Genomic DNA, 22977 nt, shown 5'->3' with positions numbered 1-22977 from the left:
AATAATATCCCTGTAAAATTTACCTTTAAAAAGTCAGGTAAGTTTAATGTATTCAATAATATTAATTTTTTTTAATGAATCTTTAAGACCTTCAAGCAGTGGTAAATAATTGTATCCATAAAACTTTACCCTTGCAAGGTTCTGAAATAAAAATCTAAAAAGTGTCATGCTTTGTGTCGTTGCTTAGTGCAGCTTCCTTACTGTATAATACTCGCAGTATTGTACTGTCTTTTACTTGTATATTAAGAACATCAAACTAAGTAATATCAATTGTTAAATGGTAATTCATCCAAACCTTACATAAAATACAATTATTCATTGCTATGCCATAAGGATATGATAACGTAAAGGCATTCTTTTAATTTTCTTAATCTGAGTTCTGTGCAAAGTATTAGTTAATAGTTATCGTTACTTAGTTTCACTTTTTTTATGTAGGAGTATAAGTCTCCAATACATCTTATTCAGTAACTTCTTGGTCATGATCGTCTACATACACTTAATTTAAGAGTGGGCTGTTAAATTCAAATGAGAGACAAGTAGTGTTTAATATCAAAAGAGATGAAACTATAGCTACTAAAATATCAGATGTTTGAGAACAAAAATCAAGATATACTATATATATAATACTATTATATATATGTTTATGTATGACATATGATCATATTAACAATGTATTAAGTACATTCTCTTTATCAAGTTTGGCTCGTTTTAGAACATAAAAATTGCTAACGTCTTATTGATGTAAGGAAAGATATAGCTGTATTTTGTTATTCATTATTTATTATTTACTTATGATGTTAAGATTTGCTTTAACTTAACAGAGTGATTAGAAATTTTAAACTTGGTACTAATACTTATGATGAATACGAAATAGGTGATCCAAAATAGAAACCGTCATGTTACTCCAAAATACTTTGCTTACTGCTCCAAATTATGTATAGTATATATTTACGTGAGATTAAATCAGGTTTAACAGGATGCCTACAACAGAGAACCTATCATTTACTTCATTACGCTGTCAATGTTGCCCCTTAGTTCCCATGAATTCGCTGCGTGCAGTAATCTAAAACAGCGCCACCTGAACGTCAAGAAAAATTGATGCTGGATAACACAAATACAAAGCCTCTTATGTGCTGAAAACGTCTTAAAATATTTTTTGTAGTTTTAATGGTACATTACCTTATATTCATGGGTTGGCGATCAAAATACGGGGATAATTCAATTCAAAGTCAGCATTTTTCAATCTCGCTTAACACAGTGTCTTATGACCAAAAGCCTGAAGCAAACTTTTGACTATTAATTAAACCACTAAAATGGAATGTACAAGCAAAAAAAATATACTTACCGTAACCCTGCCATTTTTATCTTTAAGGAACCGGGTAACTTTATAGGCGTTGGCGATGAAAAAATTAATAAAGTAGCTAAAATACTATTTTGGTCTGCAGTTACGTTCGGTGAGTACAGTGACAAAGACTGCTGGCCATATTGGTCTAGGGAGTGCGCGCAATAAAAAAATTTGAATTTGTAAAATAACATGAAAACTTTTATCACAATTTTTCAATTAAACTCATTTGCTGGGTAATAACACAGTAAATTACGGCAATCATTCATATTAAATTATTCAACAGCTGACTGTACAAATATATAGTAAACTATATATAATAGCAAGTGGATTCAGTTAAAAATAAAACAAACTTCAATACCAACATACACCTAGTATAAAAGGAAGCTTTTGTCTTGTTATATCGCATCGATCGTCACTGAATTTACTACCTGAGTAGGCGATGGAGCCTCCTTAAGTATTAAATATCCATTAAAACGACAAACTGGAAGACAGTAGGTGCTTGGGTATCCGAGTAAGAAGTTATACTTCTATTAAATTAGATGGAAGATAATATAATTATAAATATAATATACCTTCTATGAAATGATATTGTGTACGAAGGAAGTGCAATTATCGTTTGAATGAGTATACTTTCGCTAGTTAAATGTGGTTTCAATAAATATATTAATATTTAAAAACTAAACAATTCTAAACAATATATCATGGCACAATACAATATAAACAATAAGGAGGCTGATCAGTACAAGACTGTACACTTTCATTGAATCTTCAGATGGTTCTACTGCCTACGCTGATTACATCTGTAACATCACGCTCACATTTATCACATGGCTTATGCACATTATACCTAGTCCATATTTCATATCCGAAATATAATTGTATCTCAAAAATTAAGTGTTTAATAATAAATATATAAAAATAATATACTAAAAGTACCATAAGAAAAACCCAAAAAAAAAATTGCAAATCATTCAACTGTTCCCTCTTTCACATGTTGAATTTCAAAAATTTGCAATTTTACCATGTAACCTTATGAAAAAATCACAGAAAAAAGGAGTCCAGTATGCGTAAAAGTATGTATGTAAGCTCATCCGTCTGAGAAAAATAATTTCCAGCGTTGCTGCATATATTTAAGCTTAACCACATCTGTTAATTTTGTTCTCAATCACAAAGGAAACTTCGTGAACGAAGAAAACGCAATAAAAATCAATTATTCTATTTATACAGTACCGAAAACTTTTTTTTTTTAAGTGTGAAAATACTGAAAAAATGTAAAAAATAGAATAAACAATTATTTATTTATTTTAAAAGTATCAAATTAATGATAAGTAAATAAACGTTTATTGATACATATGAAAGCTGCTCTTCTAATACATACGAATTTCCAAATTTATAAAAAAAACATATACAAAAAAAATATATTTCATCAAATAAATTATCTATTTATTTAATGTATAATTAAACTAAACAAGTTAATACACAGTTAATAAAAATCTACATTCGATATAGGTTACGAACTGTAAGATAAAATGAACTAATTGATTTTCAATATTGGGCTTGCTTATAGCAAAGTGGGTAAGGACCTCCGCCAGTATGCAGGGGGCAGGGGGTCAGGGGTTCAAGTTTCTTTGGAAACTGGTATTTTTTTTTCTTAGAAATTGGTTTTTAAAAAAAGTAAAATTTTAAATGTGTGCTGTAGTGTAGTGTGATAATGTTGGGTGGTGTTGTGGCCTTGTGTGGTGTGGGGGACTGGAAGTACGTCATGAAGGTCGGGGCAGAGGGGGAGAATCAAGCAAACTCCACTTCCGTTACACTTTTTTTTAAGGTCACCAATTTAAAATCGTTGATTTATTTTGTAGGGCAGAACGTACCTATGGAAGCATAACTTCAAAAATAATTACCAAAGTTTGCAGCCCATGACAGGCTATGCAATCGTGTTGTCCAGCATTGCCTCTTCTTGCCATGCAAGTGGCACTGTTTAAGATTACATTACTTGTGTCACTCTAGGAGAGTCTGGACACCAACCCCCCACTACTACCACGTCCACCATGTTCAGCCAAACTGTCCCGAGTGCATGGCACATGATTTGAATCAAGTTCATTGTCTTTTTTGAATATTTACACAATCAAAATCTTTATGAATATACTAAAATATATATTTAAATAATAAATTAGGATAATAAACTTCAGATTTTTTAGAAATAAAAGGATTTTAGTTGTGTATGCGAGTAGAATAGAAAAGAAAGTAGATTCAAATTGTGTGCCGCGCACTCGGGACTGTTTGGCTAAACATGGCAGACCAGGTAGGTATCCAGATTCTCCTAGAGTGACACTGTTACTGCACATAGAGAGTAGGATATCTACAAAAGTCTTCACAAACTAGGGAGACAGCGACAACAGATTTCTGTACTTGGAAAGAAGACTGGACGCGAGCACACTTAAATGTAGCATTTTACTGTATGCTAAAGTATACCTGTAGTTGTAACACTGTAACAACGGTTAGTTACAACTATTACTGTATCGCTGCTTTACGCTCATCGAGCTTGAAACTCTCACTATAATTGGGCACTACACTACTTTACCAATTACTTTACAGTCCTAGATGTGTAATGTACTATCAAAAAACCTAATTTTGATGTCTATTTTTTATATCTTAATATACAATGAAAACTCAACTTCTCTCTAGAATGAAATTTAAATTTTTCGAAGTCAAAATTGTATATTTAATATCATAAACATGCATTACTATTATCAGAAAAAGCAGGAAACTAGATTTTGCGAAAGCTTTGCGTTAATTCATTAGCAGAAATTTTTTTTTTTCTTACTGAAAAAAGTAGATGGTAAGACATTTGTACGTTTATAATTTACTAATAACCTTAATTTATAAATTTCTTAAGAAGAAATTTTAAAAGCCAGTTAACAATAAAAAGGTTCAGTTTCCAAATTATGTGTAACAAAGGTATGTCAGTATTTCTTGCACTAGTACTTCCAGTAGTCCATGAACTAAGGTACAATAGAAAAAAAATTAAGTACGACACGAGATGGGGAGAGAGAGATAAGCATGTGACTTCATTCACAGTATGAACAAACTTTTTTTCTTCAACAACGTTTCTCCTTATGTTAACATGCATTATTTTAAGCTTTCCGGTTTGATCTGCTCCATTTTTACTTCTTCTTTTGTTCACTTAAGTTAAAAAATGTAACAGTTTTAATAAATAAGAGAAATAACACACTCTCTTCTGTTCTCCTTTCCTTCAAAGATACATTTCTATACGTACCTGTATGTGAATTGCACGTTTGTCTCTCTCGTGTGTCTGCATTATTTTGGATACGTCGAAAGTTGTATGGAGATAAAAGTAAGACAGAAAAAAAAAAGAAACTTCCCTAAAGTTAAGGAATACAAGTGTAGTGTTGCTGTACTCATGCACCCCTGAAAAAACCATAATCTCTCATATTCCTATCATTTTTTTCAATACGTTTATGTTTGTTAATTCTTTCTAGTACCATTATACGCTTTGAAGTAATACATTTACTTATAGTTAAAAAAATGCAAAAATAACAAAAATATTATGGACTTGAAAACGCTTGTATATAAAAATAACCAACGCTTTTAATTATTCTTATAAGGTTACTCTCGTAAAAATCACTGTAGCTGCTTCGTTGCATTAAATAACATTAAAGTATTTATAACAGCTGCCCTTGAACTGTAATCCGACATGAGTATATAGTACATCACGATACTAGTGCGCAAGAAAGGCGATTGACGCACGCATTTCAATCACCTAACCTCTCGCAAGTGTGGTGTATACAACTTTTCGACACATCGTGCGCGGGGAACGAGAATATGAGCCATCTAATGTGGCTCTGCAAAAATCTCGAGTGTACGCACTCGCACGAGTGCGCAGCATGAGTTGTGAGTCGCGTGTGTAAATTAAAGTCTTTAGAGCCACAACATATGGCTCATAATCGAGGTCAGAGATTAGTAGAGAGATTTGCTGCAAAAGGTTAATTTCAGATAATACAGATTATGCCATGATACTCTTTCTATCTTAACCACTGATATACAATCACAATCTTACACAAAAGAACAAATAGTAGCTACTCTTTTTAGATATTAAGGGGGTGTATAATAATATAAATTTTAAGTCAAAACTTGGTTGAACTAGGCTTGCAGAAAAAGATGACCTGATTTATATATAATTTGATGACTGAAAGGTCTATTAACGTTATAAATTGCCCAGGCAATGTTAATAAACGTACATACAAGGGACTTCCACAAGGTAGCGTACTTAGTCCTACTTTATTTTCTATCTACATAAATCGTATTGATGAATATATTGATCCTAGAGTCTCAATTCTGAAGTTTGCAGATGATATAGTTTTGTATATCAAATCGGACGATGTTAAAAATGACCTCATCTTGATGGAAAATCTTATCACCATTTTGTCAAATTTTTTTAGAAGTATAAATCTTGTTCTTGCCCCAGATAAATGCGTACTTATCGTTTTTGATAAAAATAGTAGAAAACGTAATGATTATCGGTTAAAAATTTATGGTGTATCGATTACGGAATCTCAGTCAACTAAATTTCTAGGTGTTATTATGAATGAAAGACTGAACTGGAATGAACACATAAAATTGATGTGCGAAAAAACAAGTGTTTTTTTTAAATTTTAAGTTGCCTTAGAGGATTGTGGTGGGGAGCTGATCTCGTTGTTTTGCTTAATATTTACAAATCTTTAATTAGGTCTCGATTAGAATACGCTGGGTTTTTGTTTGCCCTGTGCAATGCCAATATGTTTCAGAAATTAGAGAAAATAAAGTTCAAGTGCATAAGATTAGCCATGGGCTATAGACAGTCAACTCCTGTAAGTGTTTTAATTGTTGAGTCAAAAGTTCCCTTACTTAGAGACAGATTTGAATTGTTATGTTATAAATTTCTACTTGAATGTATGTCCATCCAGGATCATCCTTTGATTAAAAAGTTTAACGATCTACGAGAGTTGAATGAACACACTATTTATGGAATGAACTTTAACCCATCCACCTTATTAAATATTTATCTTAACACTTGGTTTCTGGCTGATACTATTCAAAACTCGATTGTATTTCCATGTTATCATGAGAGCCTTGAATCTTTCATATTTGTACCTGATGTAGACGTAGTTTCGTGTGTAAAAGATGAATCCTTGGGGCTATCCAATACTATCTTCAATAACACATTTAATGAAGATAATTAAAACAGTACATTTATTTTTACGGACAGTTCTAAAGTTGTGTCTGAGAATTCATCTTGTGTAGGCTTCGCTGTTTTTAGTATCAATAGAAAATTTTGTAAGAGTTATAAAATTAATTCTAACTCTTCAATTTACTCTGCTGAAGCTTTAGCTATTATAATGGCCTAGGGCAGATTAACAAATCTGACCTAGATAATTTTTTTATTTTTTCAGATTCTTTTAGCGTTTTGACAGCTTTAAAGTTTCAAAAAAATTGAATGAAAAAATCCTTTCTGATTCATAATATTCAAAACTTTTGTATAAAACGAACGTTAGTGGTAAAAGAGTTAGAGTTGTATGGATCCCTGCTCGTTGTGGTATCCTTGGTAATAAGGAAGCAGATGAAATGGCCAAAGAAGCAGCCTTAAATTGGAAGCTACTAGATGCTCCTGTACCATTCACTGATATTTTCAGCAAATTCAAAAAGGAATGCTTGGATAACAATAATATAGAAAAAGTTAAGTATGCTATTAATAATAACAAAGGTGTTGTATATTTTGATAAGTACTTTAATTTAACTTCCAAACCTTGGTTCCAGGGATACAACTTGAGCAGGAAAGCAATAGTCTCAATTAATCGTTTGAGGTGTAACCACTATTCATTAAAAGCTGCTCTGATTAGACAAAACGTGATAGATATTGCTGATTGTGATTGTGGAGAAGAAGTAGAAGAGTTTAACCATGTTATTTGGCAATGCCAAAAATACAATGAGCGTAGAGTTACTTTCTTGGAAAGATTAAGAGATCTAGGTGTCTCATATCCATTTAATGTTGAATCACTTATTTCTGTCTTAAATGAAAATATTATTAAAGCATTTTCAAATTTTATTTGTAAATCAGAAATCAATATATGAATGCGTACTATTAAGAGAAAAAGACTATCTAATCAAGTAGTTGAAATAATATCTCTGCTAAAATAAGATAATATAAGAAAAAATAAGATCTTTTTATATTTAAAATTTAATTTTGTATGAATATACAGTATATCAGTAACTATTCTCTGTGTGAATTAAAAAGTGAAAAATTTATAATTTATAATGATAATGTAAAAATTCTGCCAGATGGCCATGTACATTCAATTGTTATGCTAATAAAACTTATTTCAACTAAAAAAACTAGTAGAGAGATTGCTGACTGTAATGCTACGGCGCGAGTTTATTTTTGGCCACCGTTTCGAGCGCCTTGTCGCGGTCAAGCGGTCAAATCAGACGCACATTTTTTTTTTTTATTTGTGAAGCGTGGAGGGAATATACCGAGTGTGTGCCTACAGATTCGTGTGGAAATGGGCATGTAGGCACATTGGAGATTCATGCTGAGTGTGCGCTTGCCGAATCGCGTGGAAATGTGCATGTAGGCACACATTATGAAGACGCATAAAAGGGGTATCACGATATAGTGAACCTGTAAAGAGGGGAGAAGTGCTTCTCTACTTCTGACTGTTACTACATATAAGTATATATGCATAATGCAGCTCAGTGGAGCGAATGTGTGCGATGAGCGAGGCAATCAGTGTATCTTTATGCTAGTATCGTGTTCTAGTACACCGATACACTTCAACCTGATATGATAAATATGGATGCTTTTTTCCTTTTCAGATTTTTATGCTAACACGTCGTAATAACCATTAACTATAGCCTAAGCTTTGGAGGTTCTCTTTGAAAACATGTCACTTCTAAACTATGGTAGGCATGTTGCATCAATAGCCGAGGTAGCTAATGCTCCCGTAACGACGACTTTCATATTTTGTCCTCGATTTTATTCCTGGCATTTTTTTTTTCCCTGCAACCCAACAGATGTTTCTTGCTTTATTAGTAAATTATTTTTTTTTACATTCTTTCAATATTTATTAATATAACATGCCTCGTGCTATTTTATAAAAAGTAAGTACAAAGACAATTTTACCTAGGTATTTTCATTCAACAATCATATAATAATCAGCCATACTTTTAGTTTCCGTCAGCCAAATGTAATGATCCAGTGCATAAGCTTTTCACTATTTTAATTACTCTAGATGGAAAACGATTCAAATTTTCTATAAATTTACATCCCTTCTTGATATCGCTCAATGATTCATAAGGCTTATGAAACATTACATTTATTATAGTTCATTGCAAGATCTCGAAGTGGTCGAAATGAGAATTCAAGACAACGCAATATTAAGTTACATGAAAATATTTGTGCACAGAAGATTAATAGATAAAATATGATGTGGTTGCAAAAGCGGTATGAGTGCGCTATATTAGCCGCTTCATTCCACAACATTTTTTTGTCTAATCCATAAGAAGTATGACCTTATGAACAAAGTAGTAATCGTTTTTCAGAAATTTGCTTTAATATAGAGCATTAAAAACTTAATGAGAATAGTTAAGCAACATTTTGTGACTCTTGTTGGTACACTAGCACTTGATCTTCCAATATTATGATCGATGAATTAAAAGTAATAATGTCAGGCCAAGTCATGATAGTAATACGGAGCAATCTTGGTACAAAAGCTATTTGAATTATTTAAGGAGGATTTATGACTAAGTTGTAAGTTATAAAAAACTGTAGGTAATAAAGTAACTTAAATAAATGTACAGTATGTGTACATGTTTAGTAATTGAAAGTTACATATAGTATTGAGATCAAGTGACTGTTAATAATATCAAATATTAAAAATCAAATATTAAATAGTGCTACCTCCATGGAATGATCTTTGTTGTTCACAACAATGTTAACGAAGAAGATAACGAATAAAATAAAATATTATAAACTTAGTACCAGTGAATAAATATTTCAGGAGGCCAGAGAGTGATGTAGGACGAAACGAGCTAATGATTTGATAGTAAGATTTGTCGGAGATTATTTTGAAAATATATGTATATCATGCTATTTAATCATCAATTTTTTTTTTTCATTTATGTTTTTTAAAATTTCTTTACAACCATGAAAATATTAGCCTGCTTAAGAGATTCGTGGGACAAAACATGGTTATTTACTTTTTTACATTTCTTACGTAGTGAATTATATTAAAATTTATTAGTTATATTAAAAAATTTTATATAATTTACTTTAATATACAAGTAATACATGATGAACGAAAAAAGCGCATATATAGAGAGCTATAAATTATAAATCATTATCTGAAAATAGAAAAACAAATTTTTTTGACTTTGTTTTAAAGGCCTACATCTTTGATCAGTCTATATTATCAAGACATGTCCGTATATTCAACCGTAGTGGGCTTGTTTCTAGCATCAGGTGGTGCTGGTGTGCTTATGTAAGATTTCCATAGGAGTATACCTATATATTATATAAAATCCAATTAAAATCTATTTAATACATAGGTATAATCTTATGGAAATCTTACATGGGCACACTAACGCCACCAGAAACAAGCCCATTATCGAGACGAATTTTCTTCTAATCAATCATTAAAACTTCAAGTAGTACGGTATAAAAGAGTTCAAGTAATGTGTTTACAAGCTAAATCTTACATCAATTTTCTATTAACTTCAATAACATTCTTTATTAATTCATGTATTTAAGTGAATCACAAAATAATTAAAGACGTATTTTGTTTCTTGATAATACAACGAATAAAAGCTCTAATTAATGTTTCTTTAAATACTACATAAGTTACCGAATGCAACGATTAAAGTATGAGAAATTTTTATGGTACATTAAACGGGTTACTGAAGCTTTTAGTATATTAATGATTTAAAAAATTGGTACTCACAAACTACGACATCTTTAATACTAATGTTATTATAAATCGAATGGCCATAATAGAGACAGACTCGATAATAGGACTATCTACCCCTGTTAATATACATTTAATATATCTAAAAATAGTTTTATACTGAAGTAACATCACCAGGGATAGATTTAACGCTATACATTTAAATAACTTCCAAAAAAACTAATAATTTAAACGTTTTTACACTAAGCATTTTACGGTTCTTAGTTTTTATGTGTTTTTTCGCCTATGCTTTCCATTCTTGATTGTTCTCCCGAGTAGTTTTGAAAACTTTCACTCTCAACAAAATTTTTAAAGCTTCTACTCAATGTTTATAACTCGTATTATTCTTATCAAACACCTGAGAAAAGTGATCGTTTGTTATTTTTTCCACTACATCTGTTAAACAAGTAATTAGTTTTCTTTGATGCCAAAGACTTGAATAATGTTTTTAAAAACCTTGAAATTGACAAGAAATGATTTTAGAAAAAAAATTCAGTCGGTCTTGAAAAATACACTATTTCTGAGAGTGTTTCATCAGTATGCTCATATTCTCTACATTTTGTATAAAATTCGTTATTGGTGACTCGTTGATCAGAACTTTTTATAAATATATACTTACAATTCAAACATTTACTTTTTTTTAAAGCACTTTTGGCTGTATATCTGCTTAAGTAAGTAATGGCGGTTTTTCATACAAGCCTTTCGTATCAAAGTCTACTATTCCTTCTGAAACTATAGGCAAAAATGTTTCCATCACTTCCGTGCTTGCAAAAGTTCTTCCATTTCTCGCATTTCTGCTACTTCTAATTTATCAGGTAAATTATTTGCAACAGCTGCCAATGAATTCACACTTTTAATACTTAAGCTAATCTGATTCAAATTTACCAAGAAACGAGTTTCTAAAATTTTGATGTTACCTTGTTGACAAGTATCTATAAAATCAGTAGAAAAAATTTGCCTAAAAGTAGGGTGATACATACGGCAAGTTGGATTTGGATTAAAACCACCCCTTTCTCAGCATCTTGAATTAGTATGCTCTACGCTATCTTGGTTACAAAGACCAGTCGCTAATTTGACGTCCAGAATATTTAATTTTTATTTTTTATATAATCAAACAGCTGCAACAAACAGTTGGTAGTCAAGGACAAACTAATAAAACAAGGCGGCCTATCACTTGCACGGATTTTCCGCGTGAACTCGCAGGAATTGTGTGTGTCTTCCATTGTCTAGACCATTCTACAAAATTAATCGAACATTCTTTAATCTCTGTAATGAGTTACGGATATTAATCACAACATCTACTTTTTTCATGAACTCAGCCGATTGCTCCAACATGGTAAGACATTATAACTTTATCGTGTATGAAAATACATTTATGTGCTCTCAACTGATACAGCAAACGTTTAATGAGATGCGGCCAATCAAAAGCAGCAAAAATTTTCTTGCCCTCATGTTCAAAAGAAGGTTCATCTATAATAAAGTAATTCACTTCATTACTTTTTTCGGTGGTAGTTTTAACAGATACGCTATCATTACCTGTGATTTCTTGTTGTCCTCCAAAATTAATTTCCATTGATCGATCTGTTCCATTGGCTTTGATTGGTTTTTCTTGATGTTGGCTTTCTTGTAGTTCCTTGTTTGCTGTGGAATCCAGTATTTATGGAATAATCTGAGGCTCTGCCAATTGCCAAGTAATTGGAACAGCGGTGGCACGCAAGCGAATTTTTCCTTGGGTATTTTGTACGAAATCATCCTTTGAAAAATGATTTGCACACAACCCTGCAGATCGTAATAAAAATGCTGCCCAACATAAAAAATTGTTGTTACCTAAGTATGCAAACACAATTTTGCGTTATTTTCGTGCAGAAAACAAATAGAATGTGTTAAACTGCTGTCAATTTTTTCTCAAAATTTACTTTTCTGGTTTCGCATTCAGCATAATAAATTCGAAACAAACAAAGATTTCTTTTCATTTCAACGTGTCATTTTACAGATAGTTACATAAGCAATAAATTTGATTGAGGTTATGCCAAAAATAGCATGGAAATTTTGAAATTACTTGCTCCCTTTTTGTCAAGATGCGCTCGGAGCGCCACCACCACCACAGTGTCTCTCCTCCTACACTGAAACCAGGATTCTGGTGAGCACCGCGAAGATAGTGGTGATTGTTTTACCGGGATTTTATGAGTATCCGGCTGTATATAGATTGATACTATTTTTTTATAAAAATATAGTTATTGAACAACAGCATGTGTAAGTTTTAGTCAGATCGGTGTTAATAATTAACGACTGAGAAATTGTAAGGAAAAAAAATTACCTTGGCTCCTGAGAATTCTCGGATGCTTTTTTTTTTTTTTCATTTATAAAAAATAGCAGCTTTTTAACAGTACAAAGGCGAATCCTGAAGACATTTGATTAAAATAGTTATACAATTCTGTACGTGTGTCTAAAAGTAGTGTCTGTACAAAATCGTCATAAAAACGGTCGAAATAAACATTTTTAAAAAAATTCCAAAGTTATACAATTAAATTTTATGGCTTGGTTTAAGAGGTCTAACTGTTTTGTACAACTCTAGGGACAGTTTACAACTAACCAAAAAAAAAAATCGTCAAATGCTCGAAAAGTTCGACAACGCACTCATTGCCCTTTAATATTGTTGAAATGATTTGAAATTTTTTAATTTTGTTATTGTCATTTTACAAAACAAATAATTTAAACTATTATTAATACGTACATCTAAATTTTTTAATAAAAATTTCTTTTAAAAATCATCAAAATTTTTATTTGGTTTCAAAAATTTTCCCATAGGAACCAAAAAAAACTTCTTGAGTACCAATTTTAGAGCAAAACATTAATTATCCGATTTTATCCCGAAATATAAGAGTTTTTAACAAACAATTGTTTTATAATAGGACCAGGGACCAGAAAATTTTGTATTTCGACCTTATGTTCGTGTTTAGCAACCCCAAAAACCCCCGAGTAACAAGTCTTTACTGGCTACGTTACAAATTGCCATAAAAGCCCAAGAGATGACGTTGATACTTTCCACCCTGGGCACCAGGTACTTCAGACATTATCACTGTCATTACAATTATGTTCAGCAAAAAAAAAAAAAAAAAAAAAAGCTGAGAGCTGACTTGCACTCGTAACTGTATACTTAGTCTCCGATTATTTAAAGATTTTTTTCGATAACAAGACACTTTTTTCATGTCATCGAAAACTACGTAATAACATATACAAGATAGTATATTTCTTACACCTTACGGATTATTTATATAAGCTCAGCAGTAGGTTGTATATCGCATAAGTTTGCATTTCCTATCTAACCCGTCTTAAAACTACGATTTTGTAAACATGATTTCTTACAATTTTCATCGTCAACCTTAATTTTTTTCATACGAATAGAAAGATGGGAATTCAAAGAATATAATTCAATTTTATTAAACCTCGGTTGGGTTATTTATAACTTTAACATTGAGGCCACTGGAGCCACCTTAAGTGATTGGCGTAAAATTGTTTTAAAATGACCCGCCTTTTGTATTTCGTCGGATATTTTTAATTTTATTTATTGTTCATGCAATAAGAAACAATGCATATAATTTCCAGGTGGGTCTTAGTTCTACATTTTTAGCAATAAAAAAAGTCCCTAGTACCCCTGTTTAATAAAATAAAATAATGAAGTCATTCAAATAAGGACTCTTGAGCAAAATTTAGAAGATCCCAAAAAATTGCAGCTTGTTTTTATTTTCCGGAGCAAAAGAAATTAGGCGTATACTGGCGATCAGAATTTTTTTTTTACAATGTTTTCTCAAACGCGTTCGCATTGAAATGATGTATGTCAATGGTAATGTCAAACGTTGTCAACGAATAAATAAAAAAAAATGAGGTTAAAAAAAAACACGAATTGTAAACGCTTTTATCGTTAATCCTACGTGATCGAATTTTTAAGCCGACGATTAATTAAATATAACTGGATTAACGCTTACCTGTATTTTGAATCCACGTGATGTGGCGATCCTTTTCATTTGTGTCATCTGAAAATCTCTAGAGCTTTTCACCAGAAAGCTTTGATTTTATGCAGCCCCTGTACTGACAAAAGTCGTACGGTCTTGTTACTATTTTTACTTAATCACTGAAAAAACATCGTAGCCCGGGTATCACACAACCGTAAAATAGCCAAAAGAAAATTTATCAAGGACAAGAGCGCGAAAATTCTTACCACAACCACTTTGTTTATATTGTCATTGCACTTATAACATTATACACAATCACTTTAATCACGTGTATAAAAAAAAAATCTGCAACAGGCAGCTGATACAACAGCAAATCTAATCTCACTGATGTCACCTCCGACCAAAAAAATCTCTGTTTATATTGTTGCACTTTATTCAGTCACGCAGTTGTTTGCACACTAAGTGTCATATGCAACACGTGTACACACCAGCAATACAGATCAAAAAAATATTTAATCAGAACAATGTTAAACTTTGGTATTTGTTGTACTTACGGTCGATGTGTGTATGCACAACAAAAACAATGGGAAAGTACGTTAGCTGCAGACTGTTGCAACAACGCGTGATTGCAGCTCACGGCGCAGCGCAGGCGGTAGGCCGTTGAGGTAAAATTGTCTTTGTAATTACCTTTTATAAAACAGTATGAGGCATGTTATATTAATAAATATTGAAAGAATGTAAAAAAAAATAATTTACTAATAAAGCAAGAAACATCTGTTGGGTTGCAGGGAAAAAAAAAATGCCAGGAATAAAATCGAGGACAAAATATGAAAGTCGTCGTTACGGGAGCATTAGCTACCTCGGCTATTGATGCAACATGCCTACCATAGTTTAGAAGTGACATGTTTTCAAAGAGAACCTCCAAAGCTTAGGCTATAGTTAATGGTTATTACGACGTGTTAGCATAAAAATCTGAAAAGGAAAAAAGCATCCATATTTATCATATCAGGTTGAAGTGTATCGGTGTACTAGAACACGATACTAGCATAAAGATACACTGATTGCCTCGCTCATCGCACACATTCGCTCCACTGAGCTGCATTATGCATAAATACTTATATGTAGTAACAGTCAGAAGTAGAGAAGCACTTCTCCCCTCTTTACAGGTTCACTATATCGTGATACCCCTTTTATGCGTCTTTATAATGTGTGCCTACATGCCCATTTCTACACGAATCCGAAGGCACACACTCGGTATATCCCCTACACGCTTCTCAAATAAAAACGAAATATGTGCGTCAGGTTCGACCGCTTGGCAGCGATAGGGCGCTCGAAACAGTCTCTAAAAGTGAACTCGCGCCGTAGCATTACAGTCAGCAATCTCTCTACTAATCTCTGTCGAGGTCCCAGCGCACGGCGTGTCGAAAAAGTGATTACAAACATGATTTTATATAAGTTTTAATTGACTTTCCTTGCATAAAATCTAGATGTACCTGAATATTAGTGAATGAGAATGTGCTATTAACATCCACATTTTTTTGTTTTATAATGTTAAGAAAGTATTGATGTTATTAATGTTACAATGTTATTGTTCACTATTTGCAGTACTTTCACAAAAAGTAAAAAATAAGATAATACATATTATATTCTGTAATGAGGACGTTCGGGCACTCTTCTGGGAGGGGTAAGCGGGTATGCGGGGGCTCCCATCAGACAACGTGTTGAAGTGAGTTGTACTAACCCTGCACAAAAACTTCCACCCACTGTATCACGATCAATTAAATTCTGTTCAACTCCTCAGTGCTCAAAGGTTAAACCATTAAATGTTATGAACAAATTACGATGCATACTTTAAAGCAGCTTGTTTTCATTAGTTTTAGTAAAGAAATTTAAAAACATGTTAATTTTATGATAAAAAATAACGTAAAAAAAGTTGGAGACTCAGTTTTCGTTAACAAAAGTGTACAATAAATTTTTAAAAAACAAACTTTTTTTTGCACAGCGGTATAGTTTGAGGTCTTAAGAAGGGCTGAGCCAAGTTTTAGATCATGATTTCAAGTTTAACAAATTCTAGACGCAATTTTGAAATAACGTCTTGCTCCGTATAAAAAGACTAGCTAGCAGCAGACGATGCTCGGTTCTCTCCCATACAATTAGCAGAAAACCCACTCGTGACTTCATTTACGTTTGCACAGATATTTCTTTCAAATGCCTGATAAGGTGGAAGGTGCATATTTTTTGATACGAGTGTCTTTTTTAGGTCTTCAACTTTTGGTACAAACCTTTTTATTACGTCGAAAAGCATTGTGACATATTTACACACATGATCATACATATTTTTTTCGAGAATAAAAAGCATTTTCAAACAATGCCCAAACCTCTTTAAGTGCGCAACTGAGTTTCATTAACATTTGTATGAATAAATAGTTTTTATCATTGTACATATAGTTTGTATAACTTTACTCAGAGGAAAAAAATTGTAAGTTTTATCGTGATTGACCCTAAAAAAATTACCGTGCTGACTTAGACAGGGGTGGTGGTTGACCTGGGGTCTACATAGAATTTTTGCCTTATGAAATTATGTCAAATGTGATATTTTCCATTAAAGAGACCAAAAGCTGTCAACTTTAAACCAACAAAAAATTTATAACTATAAACAGGCTGCTTTAACCACACAACCCTGCTTGTTTTTATTTATTTTTTAAATAGATAATAAATAATAGAAGAAATCAATAATGGATCGATTGTTAATTCTATCATTTTATTTTAGATACAACTCTTTAGTAAATATTGAATTTTTAATAATTACAATTATTTATCAAAAGACAGTGCAAACGCATTTGTTCCCTTAGAATTACGTCTAATTAAACCATTCAATAATGTTCCGATATTTAACTGGTCTACTGCATCGTGATATATGTGTATTGCAAAATTGCATCACTTTTTAACAGATAGAACATAGAACTGTGAAATAAAGAAGCATTATTGGGTAATTGTCTATTGATTTCTGATCCATGGTTAAAAAATTAAGAGACCCTTCAAAAAACTGCTTTACCGTGGGGGCCTAATTCATTCAGGCAAATATAGGTAGGCGCTACAAATGAAGGAAAATATGCTTTGTTTCATGATTAAATTAATAATTTAAGTCTAATTTATTCACCCTTTCACAGTTTAAAATACTAGCTAATAAAAATCTTACTAATATATGAAGCAAAGTCGCAAAAACCGTTGTAATCGCTAACCACGAAAACTACTCAAGTGATGTTGCTAAAATTTTGCATACTGATTCTTGACACCTCCAAGATGATTTACGTATAGTTTGATCTATAAAAAAGGACCAATAGCAATAAGTTATCTCAAATTTTAAAAAAAATACGGTAGTTTTCCACTTTAGTTCAGTAGGATTCACTAGGTGAAGTAGAAGTGAAATCGAAGCTACTTGCAATGGAATTAAGTAAATCTGGTCATAATATCCCCGTGCAAGTAACCGAATGCCACAGTTATTCACTGGCAGTGCGTGAAAAAAAACTCCTATGAGATGAAAAAATTACATAATGTTAAAATTTGAGAAATAAACCTTATAAATCGAAAAAAATGTAGTAATTTAATGACCTTGCTTTTTTTTTCTTTTCAATAGATACAAATGAGGTCACAGGGCTTACAAAAACGACAGCAAGAACGATAGTAACAACAGCAGCAGAAACAACAACCGTTGATAGTACCGCGTCGACAGTATCAGTGGCAGTAGCAACGGCGCCAGGCGAATGGGCGTACCCGTCGGCGCCGTCTTATCCGGCACCCACAGCTGAGAGCGTTGGTGTAGGCGGTGGCGTTTGCGGCTCCTACTCGCCCATCCCAAGTGGTTCATTCTCTTATCCTGGCGAGGCACTCGCCCACCATCCAACCACCGAGCCCGTGCCCCTTCCAACTGGTGAGTCCTATACTATTTGTAACTCTACATATTGTGTCTATAAGAAACGTCTTTTATTGCCTGGTATTCTAGAGTACGTGTATGTTCTATGTAAATGGGTTTTTTGTATGTGTATATTTTAAAAATATATTCATATCGATTATCAACTCAAACCGTTTTATTTAATGTCTTAATCAATTACAACGTCGTGTCAGGATGTATCGGTCTGAAAGCTTTTTCAAATATAAGAGGAATTCTTTTTACTGAAAATACAACGGAATTTAGATCATAAAAAAAAAACATTGCTTTTATTTGAAATATAAAAAAGGGGTTAATAGTGTTACAAGCTAGTGTCTAACTCGTAAGTTTGCTGTTTTGGTAATGCCTGAAAGCATAATACGGATTTTTTAACTTTTCTACGGCATGGGGTCTTAATTATGCATTTTAGAGAACCCAAATAAATATTATTTAAGATTTGGATAGTGTTTAAGTTGCGAGACTGAAATCTGACAAATTTGTTATGCAAAAATTTTTTACATTTTTATTTTTATTTTAGTGCTACAGGTTTTCAAAATCATAAATTTATTCTCTCCAAAATAAAAACTAAGAGCTTGTAATGCTAAAAAATGTTACGTATCGTTACGAGAAGTTTAAATATATGATATAAGTGCAACGGTGAATTTCATTTTCATTTTTTTGCTAAGAGCCCGCAAGGTTATCTTGTAACGTATTATATCTTTGGTAAATGTTGGATTATCGACTCGTATAGTGACTTGTACAAGTATCAATCATAAGTACATAATATACCGTCGAATATTCGTTAAGAGTGCTGTTATCTTGATTATAACAAGATTTTGTTAGAGCCTTTAACGATACTGTTTTTTTTAAATAAAATAAAAAGTTGTCGTAAAAACTTTTCTCGTACAAACCCAGCAGGTCCCAAACAATTTTAGTTAATTTTTTTCTCAAAGAAAACAAAAAAAAATGTTTGAAAAATTGAAAATCCATTTTAAATGTTTATCTATTCTAGTCCTTAAATTATGTCAGTTCTTATAGAATGACCCATAAAGAAATACTTTTTTTGTTATCAATCATCACCCGTAGGCTCAAACATGGCTTTTTCACACACGAATAGTGTCTTTCAGCAGCCATCTGTTCAACTGAGTTATGGCCAGATGCAACTTAATCACACCTATGATCACTTTGACGAACCGTAAAAGAAACATTTAATCGACCTTTGAGAATCAATAGCACAAGCGAAACGGCGAGACTTGAACGGTCATCCATCCAAGTACTAACCACCTCAAATGCTGCTTAATTTTAGAGATTGATGGAACTGCAACTCTATCTTTGCGCCAGCGCGACCTACTCGTATATATTTACCCATATGTATTTATCCTTCGTATATTTATTGCACATGTAGTTTTATTTCCTCACGTTCTATCAGTCTGGAAACTAGCAGCGTGTACTATACTTGTAAAATTGCACACTGTACGAAAAAATATATGTAACACATCAACGTAAACATGAAAACAATAAATAAATTGAATATGTGTAAAAAACCACTAACTGCTAACTATTTTTGCAATATAACTAGTATAACACTCAATGCCTGTACATTCTATTGTGATCTTTTTGATTAGCCAAGGAAATTCAAGCTATCAAATAAAAATTAAATGTTTTTGGGTCAGTTATTCTATTTTACTAATTAAATATCATCAAAATAATATTGAAAGAAGCATAATTTCTGATGTCCATAAAAATGAAAAATATACCATTATTTATTGGAACTTACGAATCCTGATTGCGCCTGTCAAACAACGAACACATAAAATACGGTTGTCTATTTTCTTTTGTGCTTACTATCGAAAGTAACCACAGTATCCTATTCTTTTTAGAAATAAAATTGGAAAGATGAAGCTTGAATTTATAAGATAAACTTGTTATACTTGACACTTTTTTTTTAGTTTGCAATCAATTGGCTCCAACATCTTACAATTTTGTCACTTAATAGTGTGTCTAAATTTTTGATATAAGAGTGATGGACTCTTCTTTATCCGTCTATAAGCATACATCACTTCATTGACTACTTATGTTGATAATATAACGCATAGACTCGTGAAACCTTCGGTGACCACAATGGCTATGATATTCTCTTCCACTACCTGAAACAGTAGAGTTGTCTCTTACTTATGAATAATATCTTTCCTAACGTTATTTCCCAATATTGGAACAGGACTTGAGAGAAAGCCTATGTCAACTAACAGTTTAAATTGCCTAATTAATTTTTCATCAGTTTACTTTAACTTTAACTTAATAAGCAACTGGGTTAACAAACAACGACGAAGAAGATACGGAATTCCGTAGACGATATTTAAAGTATCTTCGTCATTGTTTGTTAACCCAGTCGCTTATTAACTTTACTTAATTTTTCTAATATTCTACTCATACAAGTGTACGGAACTATTTAGTTCTTACATTTTTATAAATTATTTAAAAAATATTGAAATCAACAAAATCGTAAAAAAATTTGTTTCGAATTTAACTAACAATTTGGGCTATATTAAGCGTAAGAAACTTGATACATATCTACCTAGTTTTATTGATATGCATCGCTGTGTGCACTGTGCACATTTCTTTTTTTTTTCGCTTAAGTAAACTTTAAATAACATTATTGAACACTGACAGAACCCATCTACTCATATATTTTGTTATAAGTATAATTAAAAGTAAGTTTATAATGATAAGGTAAAAGAAAAATACAAAGTACGTAGATATCCATCAAACTCGTGGTCATACGTGGTTATGATGAAAAATAGAAACTTGCTGCAAACTATGCATACCTGCACTTTAGTATTGATACATGGTTTTTAATGCAACTGGCTTCGTAGCTACTCTCTTCTTCGTAATTAAAGTTTTTTCCCTAGACGCATTAAGCTTTACAGTCTATTATTCACTTTTATTTGTATATCTTCAATATTGCTCATCTTCCACTTCCTATTTAACTGCAAAATTCAATGTTCGATTCCTGCAATTTCTGTTAGTCTGCAAAATGTACAGTAACGTAGAACCGGTATGCCATGTGTGATGTGACCTTACAAGTCATAGCTTAGATTCACAGAAAACAACCATTGGATACCAACAGCTCACCTCTTTATCAACAAAACACCAGAATTAGACTGTACAACATAATTTTTCGCTGCATAGCCACTAGTGTGTTCAAATGTAAAACTCACGGGTGGAAGGCAATCTACGACTATTTGCTTCTACACTACCATTGAGAGCCTTTGCTTAGATAATTATTACAATATTACAGACCTTTTCTTTTGCTGTTTCTTCGTCCCTTCTTTCTTTTTCTTTTTTTTATGTCTTTGTTCTGCGAGCGACTTGGAAATGTATTTACATCCACTCTACATATGTATACACGTCAAGCCACAGTTTTATTGATGATTGGTAGCAGTACACACGCAACCGCAAATAAAACACCTATATGTTGCGTAGCACGCTAGCTGAACTGTGTGCAAATAGTAAAAAATCGTTGCTACCATCCACGTCACCGTTAGTGCTGGAGTCAAATTTTTTTCTTATCAACGTTTAATGTTATATCCATCGCAAAATGAACAGAACTAAGAAGACGAACCTCAGCGTAGAACTAATATATTCAATTTACATATGCATGCAATTTGACTCATAACTTTTTCACGAAAGCGTGAATTGGAATCTACCGTTGCTGTCTATCTCTTAACCACTGGCTTCTGCTTTTCCCTTAGTTTTTAAAGTTATACTTGTGAAGGCGTGTTATGCACGAAAGTAAATCAATAATTTTAGAATTCTGACGGTGACAAAATGTGTGACAAAAGTGAATTTTCATGTTAATCCCCCTTCACCCCACCCCCTAACTGTACCACCATGCACTGGTATCCTCCACACCACGCCAAGTCAAAGCACGCCACCACAGCACACGCTTTAAATTTTATTTAACTTTATTTGTTATTCTTTAACACTTTTCATAAGACTTAAATTTTCCGCAACTTTCTGCATACAAACAGCGCCTTCACCCACTTTCCCATAAGCGGACCCGATATTAGAGATTCAATTACTTCTTGTTATGGTACGGTTTATACCATATTTTTCAATACGCCATGCGCGGGGACTCAATTGTGAGCCATCTTTGGTGGCTCTAAAGACCTCAATTTATACACGCTACTCACAGCTCATGCTACGCACTCGTGTGAGTGCGTGTGTACGTCAAGGTCTTTAAAGAGCCACATTAGATAGCTCATAATCTCGCTCCCCCCGCACGCTGTGTCGAAAAGTTGTATATACCACACGTGCGAGAGGTTATTTGATTAACACGCAAGCGTCAATCGCCTTTCACGCGAACTAGTATGGTAATGTACTATTGAATGTTAACATTCATTCACTGTTCATCAATTAATGTGGCTTGATTTATAAATAATTTATTTACATAGTCAATTAATTTTTTTTTGTTAAATTGATTTTTTTTAACTTAAAAATTGGTATATGAGATGAACAGCTTTTCTATAAATTGTTTAGTATTTATTTATCATAAAATTGTTACTTTTTCACTAATTAAATAAATTTTCATACAATTTTTCCATTTTTTTTTTTTTTTCATAAATTCATAATTAAAAAAAAATTTCTTTATTTTATAAATTAAATTGATTTGTATTGCGTTTCACTCTTTTATTTTTTTTTCATTAGTGATTGAGGTTACTTTTTGACTTAAAAACGTTTATCACAGTTAGCAAA

At 32.3% G+C, this 22977-nt stretch overlaps 1 protein-coding gene across 1 annotated transcript in view; it reads left to right on the top strand.

Moving 5' to 3' along the window:
* The window catches only part of LOC106644350 (uncharacterized), a 350343-nt gene that overhangs the window by 315236 nt on the left and 12130 nt on the right, over positions 1-22977 (top strand). Inside the window, exon 5 of the mRNA XM_089597345.1 lies at positions 17932-18225. Coding sequence (XP_089453471.1) covers positions 17932-18225 — 294 coding nt within the window. The remainder of the gene's footprint in view (positions 1-17931; positions 18226-22977) is intronic.

The sequence above is a fragment of the Copidosoma floridanum genome, unplaced genomic scaffold (assembly GCF_036245765.1).
Source record: "Copidosoma floridanum isolate Cflo_tuat_1 unplaced genomic scaffold, Cflo_Japanese_pri ptg000032l, whole genome shotgun sequence".
NCBI classification, from domain to species: Eukaryota; Metazoa; Arthropoda; class Insecta; order Hymenoptera; family Encyrtidae; genus Copidosoma; species Copidosoma floridanum.
Note: the sequence above shows the minus strand (reverse complement) of the source record. Positions and strands in the feature narration are given on the sequence as shown.